Genomic DNA, 15,167 nt, shown 5'->3' with positions numbered 1-15,167 from the left:
TGGATCTTGAAACAGGTCGTTTACTACATTTTGAAAAACTGAGACAATTTAAAGATGCATGCACAGCATGTGAGCCCACTCAATACTTTGATCTCCACCAGTTAGCTGGCTTCACATCCAGTCTCCTACAGTCATTCAAAGCACGCTTTGGAGAATTTCGTGAGCACACTCGTCTTTTTAAGTTCATCACCCATCCAAACGAGTGTTCACTGAACACAGGCGACCTGAGTTACATTCCTGGTGTCTCCGTCAGAGATTTTGAAGCAGAAGTGGCTGACCTGAAGGCCTCAGACATGTGGGTTAATAAGTTCAAGTCACTGAATGAAGATTTGGAAAGAATCGCACACCAGAAAGCGGAGTTGGCGAGTAAGCACATGTGGACAGAAATGAAAAAACTTCAACCCGAAGACGAGCTGATTATCAAAACTTGGAACGCGCTTCCTGTCACATACCTCACACTGCAGCGTGTGAGTCTTGCTGTATTGACCTTGTTTGGATCTACGTATGTCTGTGAGCAGTCATTCTCACATCTTAAAAACATCAAGTCCAACCTACGATCACGTCTAACGGATGAAAGCCTCAACGCTTGCATGAAGCTTAACCTCACCAAGTACCAACCAGACTACAAAGCCATCAGCAAATCCATGCAGCACCAGAAGTCCCATTAATGGTGAGTGTTATAACAACATTATTTAAAAGAATAAATTCAGAGGCTTATTATACTCACATTTAGTTGAATTCAGTCTTAAAATATATTATATGGCTCTCACTGAAATAGATTTCCAAATATTTTGCTTTAATGGCTCTCTGAGTCAAAAACGTTCCCGACCCCTGATCTAGTGGAAAGCCTTCCCAGAAGAGTGGAGGCTGTTATAGCAGCAAGAGGGGGGGGGGGGGGTTAGGCCCATGATGTTAGGGTTCGGGTTAGGGTTAATGCCCATGAATTTTTGTAGGTTAATGCCCATGACTCCATGTTAATGCCCATGATTTTGGAATGAGATGTTGGACGAGCAGGTTTCCACATACTTTTGGCCATGTAGTGCATTTTGTGGGTCATCCATGCCTACCAGTGGTTGCCTGGTTATCTTTTCCAGCCATTACCAGGTGAGCGCCCAGGGTTACTGCCCCTATGTTTAAGATCTCTGTGAGGTTGTTTGTCATCATTCCTGCATGTCCAGCTATCAATGGAACAACTTTGGCATTCTTCAGCTTCCAGGATCTTCTCACTTCATTCTTGAGGTCTTGGTATTTGGTCATTTTCTTGATTTCTGCATCGTTTCATCCAAACTCATTGTTATTAACACTTCAACAAGCAATGCCTTCTTCTCTTTTGTGTTTTTTGTACCGAAGTATAATATTTGGTCGCAATTCTTTGTTTTCGATGTTCACGCTCGATGGGATCATTCGGTTATACGTGAGCGGCACTTCCATGTTTTCAGTGATTACTTTTGGTTCATGTTCCCACAAATTTTCTGGGACTGAGACATCAAAGTTTTTGCAGATGTGCCAGCGGATTACATTATAAACTCTGTTGTGTCGTCGTGTGTAAAGCTGTTCTGACATGAGTTTGTTTTTCTGTGTGTGTGTTCTCGGTAATTAAGCATAACATATCATTCTCCTTACTAACCCACCTCCATCTCTCACCTTTCTCTCTTCTTTAAGAGAGCTCCACGTTGTTCTTCTTCTTTTTCTTCTTCTTGTTGTTCTTGTTGTTGTTGTTCTTCTTCTTCTTCTTGTTCTTCTTCTTGTGAAGACAAAACCTTTCGGACTCGGCTCTTTTATATACAGGATCCGGATCTCCTTAAATACGAAACACCTGTACACATCCTCGCATTGAGGGTGCCATTTGAGAGCGTCTATCATGAACTTTTAAATATATTCGGACATTTGCTTTAAAGTTTCAAAAAGTTCACGTTACTATTTAAAGATTATTCCATTTAATGTGTAGTTATTTCATAAATACACGATATATCGTAAATACATTATTTTCTCGTCATGAACGACGATCGTCCAGGACGGGTCTCACGATTGGCTCCGTCAAGGCACGTGACGAAATATTGGAAGTTGTTGTTTTTTGTTGTTTTTTTTTCTTCTTCTTCTTCTTGTTCTTGTTCTTCTTCTGGTGAAGACAAAACCTTTAGGACGTGGCTCTTGGACACATTTGTCCTTGTTTTTTTTTCGTCTCCCTCTCTCTCCCTCTCTCTCCCTCTCTCTCCCTCTCTCTCCCTCTCTCTCCCTCTCTCTCTCTCTCCCTCAATCTCTCCCTCTCTCTCTCTCCCTCAATCTCTCCCTCTCTCTCTCTCTCTCCCTCAATCTCTCCCTCAATCTCTCCCTCTCTCTCTCCCTCCCTCTCTCCCTCTCTCCCTCTCTCCCTCTCTCCCTCTCTCTCTCTCTCTCCCTCTCTCTCCCTCTCTCTCCCTCTCTCTCCCTCTCTCTCCCTCTCTCTCCCTCTCTCTCCCTCTCTCTCCCTCTCTCTCCCTCTCTCTCCCTCTCTCTCCCTCTCTCTCCCTCTCTCTCCCTCTCTCTCCCTCTCTCTCCCTCTCTCTCCCTCTCTCTCCCTCTCTCTCCCTCTCTCTCCCTCTCTCTCCCTCTCTCTCCCTCTCTCTCCCCTCTCTCTCCCTCTCTCTCCCTCTCTCTCTCCCTCTCTCTCCCTCTCTCTCCCCTCTCTCTCCCTCTCTCTCCCTCTCTCTTCCTCTCTCCCCCTCTCTCTCCCCCTCTCTCTCCCCCTCTCTCTCCCCCTCTCTCTCTCCCTCTCTCCCTCGACATATCTGGATGGTGGTTATCTCCATATGTGTCTGGACGGTGGTTATGGCCGGGCGGGGTTTGTCTCCGGATGGGAGCTTGTCACCGGACGTGTTCAGGCGGTGTTTCTCTGGGTGGTATTTCTAGTATGACCAGTAGAAAATGGATTTCAGACATTATTTCGTTTCCATCTTTACTGTTATTCGATGCAGAATCATTTTGATGACACAGTATTACTCATAATTGACGCTCCACCACACGTCTGCCTTCCCTTCCTCTCACCTATCACTGCCCCCCCCGCCTCACTCTCCCTCCCTCTCTCTTTCCCCCTCCCTCCTCTCTCTTTCCCCCTCCCTCCTGTCTCTTTCGCCCTCCCTCCTCTCTCTTTCCCCCTCCCTCCTGTCTCTTTTCCCCTCCCTCCTATCTTCCTATCTCTTTCTCCCTCCATCTCCTCACTTCCTCCACCCCTCTCTATCACCCCCTCCCCCTTCCCCATCTTCGTGTTCCTGTTAGCGAAGCGACGAGTGCTATTTGCTCGAATAGAAATATAATCCTACTCTTAATTTGCAATTTCTCATTGGCTTTGACACCAATTAAAAAAGTTACATATATCGAACCAACAGTTTCAAATTGTGCGAGTTGAGCATTTCAAATTGCTAATTGAGCACCTCACCGCCATTAGAGCATGCAAATTACAACAGATGTGGCAATAAATGCGCATTGTTGCTCCCAACTTGCCGGCTCGATGACGGAAGACGACACTTACATTTTTTGCCTTTTCAGCCCGACCCCGTTTCGAATGCCCTTTAATTGAAAATCTTTGTTGCTGCAATAAAACTTGTCAACAACTGAAAGTATTTCGACCAAGCTTGGCACAAGTATGAAGTGATTAAATTTTAGATTCAGCAGGTCATAGATCAAAAGCCATGTGCCCTTTGAAAATCATTTTGCACACCATAACTTGAGGCATGCACGTCATGTTCTACTTTCTAGTGTTACCATTGTTTTTCCTTATTTCACCCAGATGACACAATCGTTGCATCGTCGTCTTAGCCAGAGTGGTTAAATTTGCCAAGTGTTTAATATATTTTGGTCGTGGAATTTCAGATGGCTTTTCAAGGCTCTGATCAATCTGGCACATATCAATACTAATACGTCGCTACCTTTTTTACCCTTTTGGAATAAGTTGCTTTTGCGCTTTATTGTCGAACGGAATCAAACGCATGACACAACTGTGAAGTACAAAAGCTAAAAATTCACCTTTAAATGAAAGTGTCGTCTGACAAACGTTGTTTGGATTTACAGGTACTCTGAAATTTATAATTTAATTAAACTCGTTAGCCTTGCCTCAGGCCACACCCACTGGATACCGGCTCTACCTTTCATTTTGACACCGTGATCTTATTAATCACCATTTGCATCTCCCTCTGCCAGCCTGACCTGAAAAGTGCGGTACTAAAACTTCGAAATTGATAGTTGTGCCTGTTTTTTGCCATTTTGCCAACCAACTCGAGTTAATTTAACGAAGGAATCGAAGCTTCTTACCAAAATGTGAGCAAAGGCAAAATCCTCCCCCACCACCTTCCGCTATGCCCTGTGTACACCCCTCATACCTCCTCCTCCCTTCCCCCATTTTATACCCATCTCCTGTCATCCACTTATCCCTTTTTAAAATAGGGGTCCATGTCCGTCAATCCTTTATTATTCCCTCTGCTTCCCCAACTCCTCCACCCTGATTATTTTTTCTTGTTTTTTTTTTTTCTTACTGATCTCCCTTCTCCTTTCCCTTGCATACATTGAATGTAGATGGTGCCTCTGAGCGTTCCTAGCCTGTTGTACACAACTGATGCCATTTGTTGTTTTTATTCTCCTGAGGTTATGTAATCGTCTCTTTTTATTCCATACAGTCCCCAAGAGTATATGAAAATGAAGTGAATTTGCTGGTGAGTCATTTGTTATGTATTGATCAGATTCCTGGCTTTGTTCATTTGTCCTTTTCCATTCATTCATTTTACAACTTGCTTCAATAATGTGTCCCATTCATGCCCCATTCATATCTCAGTTGTCTCAATTTGTGTGCCCCTTACTATGCTCACCCTAATGTTTTTACGTATTTGGTTATGGGATGTTGCACGCTGTTTATGAAGACCAATATGAATGCCCCGCCCTATCTTTGCTGAGGAATGCCTCCCCACTCTTTCCTTTGCTGAGGATCTGTCACACACACCTTCACAGAGGAACATGCCCATTGCTTTTGGCTCACAAAGAAAGAGCTGTTCATAATAGAATCTCCAAGTCATGATAAACACATCGGTATAATCTAAATATGCCTGGTGTTTGCTTAATGGTTAGTGTGGTGGGCTTGGGATCCGAGGATCCTGAGTTCAAATCCCAGTCGGCTGTTGAATTAATACCAGGTGGGGTTGACTCTGATTGTCATCCTTCCGAGGTTGGCAAAATGAGTACCAGCTTGCTGGTATACTGTGTCGGAGTGGCGACCCATCCAGGATTGTGTCCAACAGCCAAGGAGACTGCTTTGGCAGCACCAACGCTCTGCACAGAGTATGGTCCCAATGGATGGATGGATAATCTAAATCGATGAAACATAAATGAGTTTGACATTATTTATATTTGTATTTAATTTTGAGGGGGAAATTGAGGAACAGGGCTAAAAAGCCATCTTTTTAAAAATATATACATTGTGGCGGCCATGGTGTCGCGGGGGAACCACGAGGGAGGAGCTGTATTGGGTCCCTCTCTGGACTCACCAGGAATCCCAGGCCATCGCATACGAATAACTTTGTGTCGCGGCGGGTCGCCAATCGACTCCTACGCCAATAACTTGACCACGTTGACCCAGGGTCCTCCGTCTGGCAACCGTTTACCTAGGAGCACGTGATCTCCTGATCGGGGAATTGCACCTTCGATACGTACTTGGATTGCTTAAGTTGCTTACCATATTGGGTGCAGCTGAGCGGAGCTGCCAAATATGCACCGGCTAAATAGCAGATTTTAGGGAATAACATCCCGGCTAAGCTAGGATACAGACCATGCTAGACCAATGGAGGAAAAGACAAAAATGAGCTGGGCTTATTTCTAATCGGCACATTTATTTAAACAAAGTGCAAGGAAAGTTATGTGGCACAGTATGGGATTTATTGCAAATGTGCAGCAGGGAAAGCAAGGAATTTGTGGGGTGCGGCAAAAGACATACAATATACACAAAAACAGAAGACACAGTGCAGAATTATCCCGAACACTCTTTCTTGTACAGTGTTAACTTGTGCTACGACAGACACCATCACACGCACATAAACCCGAGGAAAAGTAGAGATGGAAGCAGTTGAGGATTAGCAACCTCTCAATACCTGGCACGGTTGACAGACCTGCACAACCCAGAACGCTTTGGAAAGGGGAGGAGCGAGACATACTGAGGGTGTCGAAGGTGCAATGCTTGAGAGGTGCAAGTGCAATGCAACATGGGGTACAGCGTGGTGTAAGAAGAAGAATGTGAGGTGCCAGTCAGTTCGGTTCACTCTTGAGTTCACGATTGGGTTTGTTCTGAAAAGAACTTACTTGGTCGGCTCACCCATGTTTATTGCTCTTTTGCTTCCACAGTAGACGAGAGATAGATGGTAGAAGAAACATGCGTGAGAGAAAAGACCCCATCATAATCATGTAAGAATCTGTGTGTGTAAGTGTCGCTGCGGGATGCAGCCTAAATGAGCTACGATGGAATGAGTGCAGCCCGGCTCACAGCCGTGGCTCGTGATCCCACGCTGACTCGCAGTGCCCCCCGCTCAGCGCTGATGCTTGTCCTCCTGCACCACCTTTTTCTCTGGTGAGGTCTGTTGAGTTCTACTCCTCGGTGAGTTCTCTCGAAGGCGATTCGATTCTCTCCAGCTCCATCCCTGGCGATACTGTCCAACTCCGTCTCTGGAGATACTGTCCAGCTCCGTCCTTGGCGATACTCTTCGAAATGAGCCCCAGATGAGGGGAGGAGCCAAAAATGAGATAAATCGGGGCTCTTGGCGAAATTGGGCTTCCCCATTGGTCCATAGCAATCGTAGCCATGCCCCACTAGGCCTCAAATGCAAAATATGGCTCAGTCGCTCGCCAATAGGGCCATGCATAAGAGCTCTGACTTTTACTTGAGGCTGTGGTTTTTGGAGCCGCTTTCTGGACCCGAACGTGTGCTGACCTACATTCAAACGTAGGATTTTAGGGAAATCCCTGCATTACCCATAGGTCCTTAAACGAGTTCCAGCGCATTTTCGTGCTTCGAGTTATGCCCCAAAATAACCCGACCTTTGTCTCCTCAGCGTCCCAAGAGGCTATGGTGAGTGTCTGATGACGATGTGACAGTTGCGGTGGTTGTAGATTAGTAGCACTACGTTGCGGAGTTTTTAGTGAAGTGTGGAGTACGTTGTGGCGAAGAGGTGGAAATTCCTTGTGACAAAGTCGTCAATAAGGTCGTGTTTGTATTAAAAAAAAAACGTAAGCGTGGGTTGTTGCAGGGATTTTTGTTGTCGTATGAAGCGGTTGTGATGAGCGTGGTACAGTATGGTGAGCAGAATGAAAGTGAGGTGAGACTGCAGTTGAGAATTGCCGTACAGTGTTTGAATGGAAAATGGTACGCAAATACGCTTGCTTGGTTCCTATTAGTCTGCATGCGTGCGTGCTTGCGAGTTTTGTGTGAGAGAGACAAAGGGATGGAAGAAGTGCAAAGATTGAAGATTAAGGAGACCGAACTAAAAGAGTCCTACGCAACGCATCTTTCCCATTCACCCATTAGACATGTGGAAAGGGGTAGCTAAACGCGTACGATTGAAAGAACTACCTTGGGATCGCTGTATGTTGTGTGCGCCGTTGCCTTGGAGGAATGCGGTTTTACAGAACCGCAACAATATGTATAAAAGTGCATGATGGTAAGCTCGAAATAATCTGCCTTTCTTGATTTGGAGGAACCTTAAAATCGGTGAGGAATTGAAGGCCAGGACTACTCCAAGATAGGCACCCATTTTGATCCTTGAACACAGAATTCACAGCTCGAAGGCAAGCTCACTGCTTCAATGCCATCCTGTTGGGTTTAATTTGTTTAAAACCTGAAATAGTCTTGGGCAATGAACAGCCTCCACTGAGCTGTCACTTGTGAACACACATGGCCCACTCGTAATAACTTCAACACATGGACCATAAGATAGACCAACCAACTGACCGTTTTCTTAGAATATGAGAAATCTTTCTTCCTTCAAGAACAGTGTGAAGAAAGCAAAAATTAAATTGACGGCACAATAAGAACAGTTTTTGCTTTCCGGTGAAGGGAGAGTGTGTGTGTGCGTGTGCGCATTTCCGTGTTTTGAATGATTTTTTTTTTTGCAGAGGTCGACGAGCCACTCTTCTAAAAGAGTGCATCAGTTGAATTGATTTTATAAAAACATTTTTGCAGCATCTTGTCGATGATCGAGCCAAACAGGCCCAGTCTGGCCACGTGGTCTCGGCCGGATCTGTGCCACCCCCCGACGCTTCCACAGCCACCAATGAGGTATTGACTCTGCCTACCTCTCTTAACCTCACCTTCTTTACTGCTTGTACATTGTATGAAATAAAACCACCTGTCGGCCCCATTAAAGCTGTCTTGCCACCAAACAAGCATTTAATTGCATCACAAAAGCTTCAATAATTGTCCCTTTCTTGGTCTACCTGCCCCAACACCTTAAGGGTTTTGTCTGACATGAAGATGGGCTTGTGGGAAATATTAACACCTTGACTGTCATCCATGATTTTGGGATACGGCACTGGCGTGTAGGGCCAAGTGGCATTTTGTACATTATTGCAGATACGACCGCCGAGAAGATCGATTAGAATTTGTGGCATTCCCAAATAAGTGTGTTTCCACAATTGAGGACTTGTATAGGAGGAATGTTTGGGCCTTGGGAAGTCAAGCAACTTTGAACGAACATAACCTTACGTTCTTATAAGCATTTGTTCTGAAACTCCAGTAAGCCTCAATGTTTCAAAGCTATCTCGAGATTTGAGTGTATTTTTGAAGAGCATATTCTTTGTTTGCAATTGTGCACCTGGCATCACGATTCCATTCGGCCACATAGGCGATTGTGTACAAATAGTCCCATAGTTTCCTTCTTTGATTTGCGGCCTTGCATTGCGTTTGTTACCTCCGTACCTCGCTCACAGAATCGACTCGGCCTTATGCAATTTTAAACCACCTTCCATGCGATTTGTTTTTATTATGCAACTTTTATATAAGGAAATTGAAAGCGACTTTTTCCACACTTTGTTTCCATATCCTGAAAATGTCCAACGACCTTCATTGCAATCGTTGCAATTTACTCAAAGGTAAATGTTGTTGTTTTCTTTGTTTTGCGATTCGTTTTCACCCAAAATTTTGCATGAAAAATAACTGAGTGGATGCAGCGGGTGGGTGTGCAGTGATACTATTTGTGTAAAAATAAAAATAAAAATTGTACATTTCTGAGTTTGAATACTAAACTCTGAATATCCTGTAATTTGTCTCTATTTTCACAGTCTATAGGTCACGACTTGATTTAATTGACGCGGAAGAGCAATAGAACACAATAGGTACAGAATTTAGAGGTAGAATAACGGTTGCCCTTCATGGCCGAAGACGGGAATGTGAATTTGTTTTTAATGCAGCTGTGTACGAGGAATCGCCACACTGAGATATCAAGCGGTTTAACCTGCATGGTGTCGAGGGATACCCAAGTCCTCCTGACCACTCGCGACATGCAGTTTTAGGCAAATATTTGTAACTTGTTCAGAGTTCCAGTGCTAACTCGGCCAATCTTCATGAAAGACACCGTGGGGACTCCAACAACCAGACAGACAGACAGGCCACTCTCTCCCCACTCTCTCCCCACTCTCTCCTCTCTCTCTCTCTCTCTCTCTCTCTCTCTCTCTCTGTCTCTGTCTCTGTCTCTGTCTCTGTCTCTGTCTCTGTCTCTGTCTCTGTCTCTCTCTCTCTCTCTCTCTCTCTCTCTCTCTCTCTCTCTCTCTCTCTGTCTCTCTCTGTCTCTCTCTCTCTCTCTCTCTCTGTCTCTCTCTCTCTCTCTCTCTCTCTCTCTCTCTCTCTCTCTCTCTCTCTCTCTCTGTCTCTCTCTGTCTCTCTCTGTCTCTCTGTCTCTCTGTCTCTCTGTCTCTCTGTCTCTCTGTCTCTCCGTCTCTCTCTCGCTACTCTCTACTCTCTACTCGCTACTCTCTCTCTCTCTACTCGCTACTCTCTCTCTCTCTCTCCTCCCTACTCTCTCTCTCTCTACTGCCACTCGCTCTCTCTCTCTACTCGCTACTCTCTCTCTCTCTCTCTACTACTCTCTCTCTCTCTCTACTCTCTCTCTCTCTCTCTCGCTACTCGCTTCTCTCTCTACTCGCTACTCGCTTCTCTCTCTACTCGCTACTCGCTTCTCTCTCTACTCGCTACTCTCTCTCTCTCTCTACTCGCTACTCTCTCTCTCTACTCGCTACTCTCTCTCTCTACTCGCTACTCTCTCTCTCTACTCGCTACTCTCTCTCTCTACTCGCTTCTCTCTCTTCTCTTTCTCTCTCGCTCTCTCATCCCATATTTCTTCAATTATCCCCCCCCCCCTTATTTCTGCCCACGATACACTGATTCCTGTGGTGAGGAAATTCCTCTGAAACAACTTGCCCTCTCTTCCTGGAATCGTGAGTAAACCAACCAAAGGCAATCTCGGTGCTTTCCAAAAAGTCCGCAACAAGTGTGTGTCCACTCTCAGGAGAGCCAGAAAACAACATCTGTCCAGCCTCAATAATGAACTTTCAAACTTGTCTCCCTCTAAAACATGGTGATGCCTTGTAAAGTCTGTCTCTGGTGTATGCTCCCATTCCATTCATTCCCTCTCTTCAAATGGCACCACAGTCGACTGTTCGTGAGAAGACCGAATGTATCAATTCTGTGTTTGCTTGTGACTCTTGTGTCCCCAATCGCTCACTCTGTACCCACCCTTCACTGTGGTGCCCAACTGTTCCTGAACTCTGTGTCTTTTGCATCTGAGAAGGCAGAGAGGGTTCTTTCAACCCTGGATTCTGACTCTGCTACTGCACCAGACGGCACGAGTTCATGTGTCCTAAAAACCTGCTCTTGCACATCCTCTCTGCCATTTTCACCTTGTCATTTGTGCTAGGTCATCTTCCATCTGCTTGGAAATCTGCCGACATCACAGTTTTACATAAAAAGGTGCAAAAACTGATCCCCTCAACTACAGATCTATCAGCTTACTTCCAACAATCAGCAATGTCATGGAATACATCATATCAGTTGATATGAAATCCTTCCTTTTCTCCAACAAAGTCATCTCAGATCACCAATTTGGTTTCAGACCACGTCACTCCACCTTGGACATGCTGCTTCTGCTCACCCAACAATGGATGGAGGCCCTCAATGTCAGACATGAGATCAGGGCCGTCTCTTTGGACATATCTCGTGCTTTTGATACAGTGTTGCATCCTGCCTTGCTCTCCAAACTGTCTTCCTATGGCATTTAAGTTACTAACTTCCTTTACTCTCGTAGCCAACATGTGGCACTCAATGGAATCCTTTCATCTCCTCTCTCTATCTCGGCTGGAGTTCCCCAAGGCAGTGCTCTGGACCCAGTACTATGCCTAATCTTCATAAATCATCTCACTGATTCTCTGGAAAATCCCCTTTATCTATTTGCTGATGACTCCACTCTATGTTATGGCATCCCTCATCCTTCTGACAAGCAGGCTGCATCCTCTTCCCTCTCTTCAGACCTTGAAAAAAAATCACAAGCTGGTCAAACACTCGGAATATGTCTTTCAATCCTGACAAATCTCTCTCTCTCTAAAAGGATCATATGGCAGGAACAAAAAATGTTCCCTAAAACGAACAAAAGATGCACAAACATTACATCCCTGTTCTTCATTGCACGGCCCGCGAGCCACTGGTGGCCTAAGGTGCGGCCCCCTGACGTGCGGCCAATAATACACAAATGTGAAAACACCCCATCAAAATCTGCCATGAATGCTATCAAATTGACCCAATGGTTTCAAATGAGTGTTCTAACGCAAAGCACAAAAGTAGCATAACTACATCAGTAGATGACAGGATACAAACAATTACGCTTGCATCCCAGTTAACCACAACGGAAAAGAGTACGTGGAGGCAGGGCCAAATAGCAGCCATTATGGAGTCCTGCAGGCAGTGTGGCGGCTCTCACACTGACGTCGTATTGGCAAAAGTGTCCCCCCCCCTCTAAAAAATAGTGAGGATCACTGCATTAGATCTTATCCTCAAATTGTCCAGGACTCCAAAACGTCTGTGTTCGTGTTTACCTTTGGTTGTGTGGCTGTAAGCATGTAATTTCATGGAGGAGCGTGGCATGTGGCTGTAAATGTAAAATCATGGCGGGGTGAGATGTTTCGTGGCTGTAAGTGTGTAAGCTCACAGAGGATTGTGACGTGTGGCAGTAAGCATGTTTACTTGTGGAGTGTGACATCATGTATCTGGAAGTGTGTGAGCTCATGGAGGAGTGTGAATCATTTGGCTCTAAGTGTGTTGGTTCCGCAGATCATGACGTCATGTGACTAAGTGTAAACTCGTGGAGGATTGTGACTAGTGACTGTTTGTGTGATCACAGAGGAGTGTGACTTCGTGTGGTTGTTTGCCAATGGACGCAAGGCACTGCATGCCTTTCCCCTCCCAATTATAATGCCTCGTACATGACTTGCTGGCATATCATCCATCATTGTGTTTGTGTGTATTCAGGATGTTTCTGCACCTGCTCCGGTGCCTGGACAGACAACCCCAGCTGAGGAAACCAATCAACCTCTTTCGTTGGTACTGCGGCTTAGGTGCAAACAGTTAGTGTTTTGAGTCTATGGGAAGAATACCCAAAGCTTTTGGCATTGCCTGATGTTTCTTGCTATTCAATGCCTTACCTGGTTTATCTTCCCTTTTGTGTAGAAATTTGAAGAAGGAGTTGAATGATATAAGATTCGAGTTCACCCGTGGAAAAGGTGCAGTACTCTATTCCCTACAGCTTGGCTCTGATGTGATTGTCTGTGTTTGCCTGGTTCCAAGCACTTGCATCTTTAATCCATACCGTTGTATTTATGCCAAGGTGTACCCCCTGCCTTTTGTAGATACGGCTGATGGAGTCTCCCAGGAGTTGGTGTCTGCTGGTCTGGTGGACGGTAAAGACGTAGTCGTCGGTAAGCCTCTTGATGTGCTTTCTGGCATGGTGTTTTACCCCTCTCTAGTAAACCATTCGTTCTTCACCTCTTTCAAATATACAAGTTTTATGGTGCAGTTCTTTCAATAATTAATCAGTCATTGTATCTGTACACGCAGTCAGTCATTGGTATCTATCATCATTCAACTTGAACCACTGAATTTGTCGTCAAGTCCTCTTAGACATCTTGTGTTGCATCCGTAGTCACCTGTGCGAACGAGGCAACGGCTGCACTGCACAATTCTTCGGTCGTCCGATCCCGGTTTGTCAACACTTTCTCCTGAATGAAGCCCCACAAAGAGTTGGCTGGTGTCGTTAGATCTGGACAACGTTGTGGCCATGGTAGAGGAGCTCCTGATGTCTGTGATCCCCATCCAATCCATCATTCAGGAAACGTTTCATTGAGATGGTCCCGAACATGCAATGCAAAATGTGTTGTTGTTGAAACTTGTTGAAACCAGACACGCTCAGCTATTCCCGCAGTAACAAGTCGTGGTACCAGCCAATTTCTTAGCAGATGCTCATTGGCGACGTTGTTTACCGGTCCATCAAAAAACACAGGGACCAAATAAATGTCTTGAGGTTATTCCTGCCCATATAACGTGTGGAGGATGATGCTCCAATTCCAATGTGAAATGTGGATTTTCCTTGGACCAGAACACCGCTTTTCATGCCCGTGACCTTCGCTAGATGGCACTCTCATCCGAAAACAACACTTTTTCTCAAGACAGGCCAGTTGGGAAGGTATCAAGCAAGGCCTTGCATGATGCACAGCACCAATCCATGTTGGCATCACTCAGTTCCTTCAAACATGATGGACGTCAGGGTTTCAACTGAAGATCTTTTTCTTTTTTTATGTGAGTTTGCGTCGTGCTACGTGGTATTCAAAGTTCACTGGCTCTTTCTTGTTGACTTTTAGGTGACTGGTTATCTGACGCCATCACAGCAGCGCACATGTTTCTTCTCGTTACCGATCTTCCACTGCACTTCTTGTCCTTCACACTTCTTGTTTAAAAAGCCCATTTTCCCCACTTTAACAATGCCTGCTTTGGTGAAGAAGGTTTTACAAAGCGTTCTGCGAAAGCTTTCCACACTTGAGGAATTGTTTGGCCTGCGTGTGTCCTGTCATGCACCCAAACGCAAGCAACCAACTGCTCTTCGACACTAACAACTTGTGTCTGCCATGCCATCTAACTTCCTCCTGACTCCCGCGTCCGTGAGTCAGTGTTTCCACATGCCACGGTGGTGGGGAGGGTGGACGGGAAGGGGGGGAGGTGCGAGGAATTTAACATGGGTAAAGCAACTTTCAGGCCACCCTGTACAGACGTAGATTTTGGTAACGATAACCCTTTCTTCCATGGACATGGATTAAACGCCCTGCTTGTGTTCTTTCCTGGAAACGCGTCGTTTAATGGCTTGTGTCTGCATCGCATTTCTCACGCTTTGCCGCCAGTGTTTTACTTTTTTTGGTATGCAGGTGACCCTGAAATAACGTGGGTTCTGATAACGCGGATTGAATTCAACAACCACATGACATTCTGAGCGAAACGTTCACTCGCAGCGGATGCTTCTTCCGCCAAACGTCATTCTGAGCGAGTCATTCATGCTCCGTCATTCCAAGCGAATTGTTCACTTACAGCGGCCAAAACTATGGCTGCAAAGCATGCAAGAAGTGGCATTGGAGATGATGATCACATGAAGAAGTAGTCAAGAAAGTCTCATTCAATGGAAGTGAAATTAAAAGTTTTAGCTCAGTTTGATAGAGGTGAGCGCTGCATTGATATTCAAAGAGATATGGGACTTCGTGATTCTACAGTGAGAAGCATTCGTGACAATCGTGATAAAATCAGTAAGAGCGCTCAGACAACAACGAATCTCAGTGTTACCAGAACTGCAAGATCTCGGCCTGATGCTATTGAGAAAATGGCGAAGATGGTGACCACGTGGATAGAGCATCGGAACCAGCAGAACATGCCCTTGTCTGGAATGGACATTCAAGAGAAGGCGGGGAGTTTGGCGATCTAAACGGATACCATTAATCCAGTGCCTTTTGCTGCCAGTCATGGGTGGTTTGAGCGCTTCAAGAGTCGCCATGCGTTCCACAATCTCAAGTTAACTGGGGAAGCTGCTGCCGAAAATTTTCCAGCCATCTTCAAGTCGGTGATTGCGGATGGTTAT

The 15,167-nt window shown here is 45.4% G+C and overlaps 1 protein-coding gene across 3 annotated transcripts in view; it reads left to right on the top strand.

Annotated features, from left to right (window-relative positions):
- LOC147029863 (serine/threonine-protein kinase OSR1-like) overlaps positions 1 to 15,167 on the top strand; it is a 66,722-nt gene that overhangs the window by 38,331 nt on the left and 13,224 nt on the right. For 2 of the 3 annotated variants that reach the window (XM_085873281.1, XM_085873283.1), the window contains 5 exons: positions 4,650 to 4,685; positions 8,192 to 8,287; positions 12,524 to 12,609; positions 12,722 to 12,774; positions 12,901 to 12,969. In XM_085873281.1, coding sequence (XP_085729407.1) covers positions 4,650 to 4,685; positions 8,192 to 8,287; positions 12,524 to 12,609; positions 12,722 to 12,774; positions 12,901 to 12,969 — 340 coding nt within the window. The remainder of the gene's footprint in view (positions 1 to 4,649; positions 4,686 to 8,191; positions 8,288 to 12,523; positions 12,610 to 12,721; positions 12,775 to 12,900; positions 12,970 to 15,167) is intronic. The other variant, XM_085873282.1, reaches the window with a different exon arrangement.

This window comes from Eptatretus burgeri, chromosome 3 (assembly GCF_056783735.1).
Source record: "Eptatretus burgeri isolate ZD-2024b chromosome 3, Ebu_testis_v1, whole genome shotgun sequence".
Taxonomy (NCBI): Eukaryota; Metazoa; Chordata; class Myxini; order Myxiniformes; family Myxinidae; genus Eptatretus; species Eptatretus burgeri.
The sequence above is the reverse complement of the archived record's forward strand: the minus strand, read 5'-3'. Positions and strand labels throughout refer to the sequence as shown.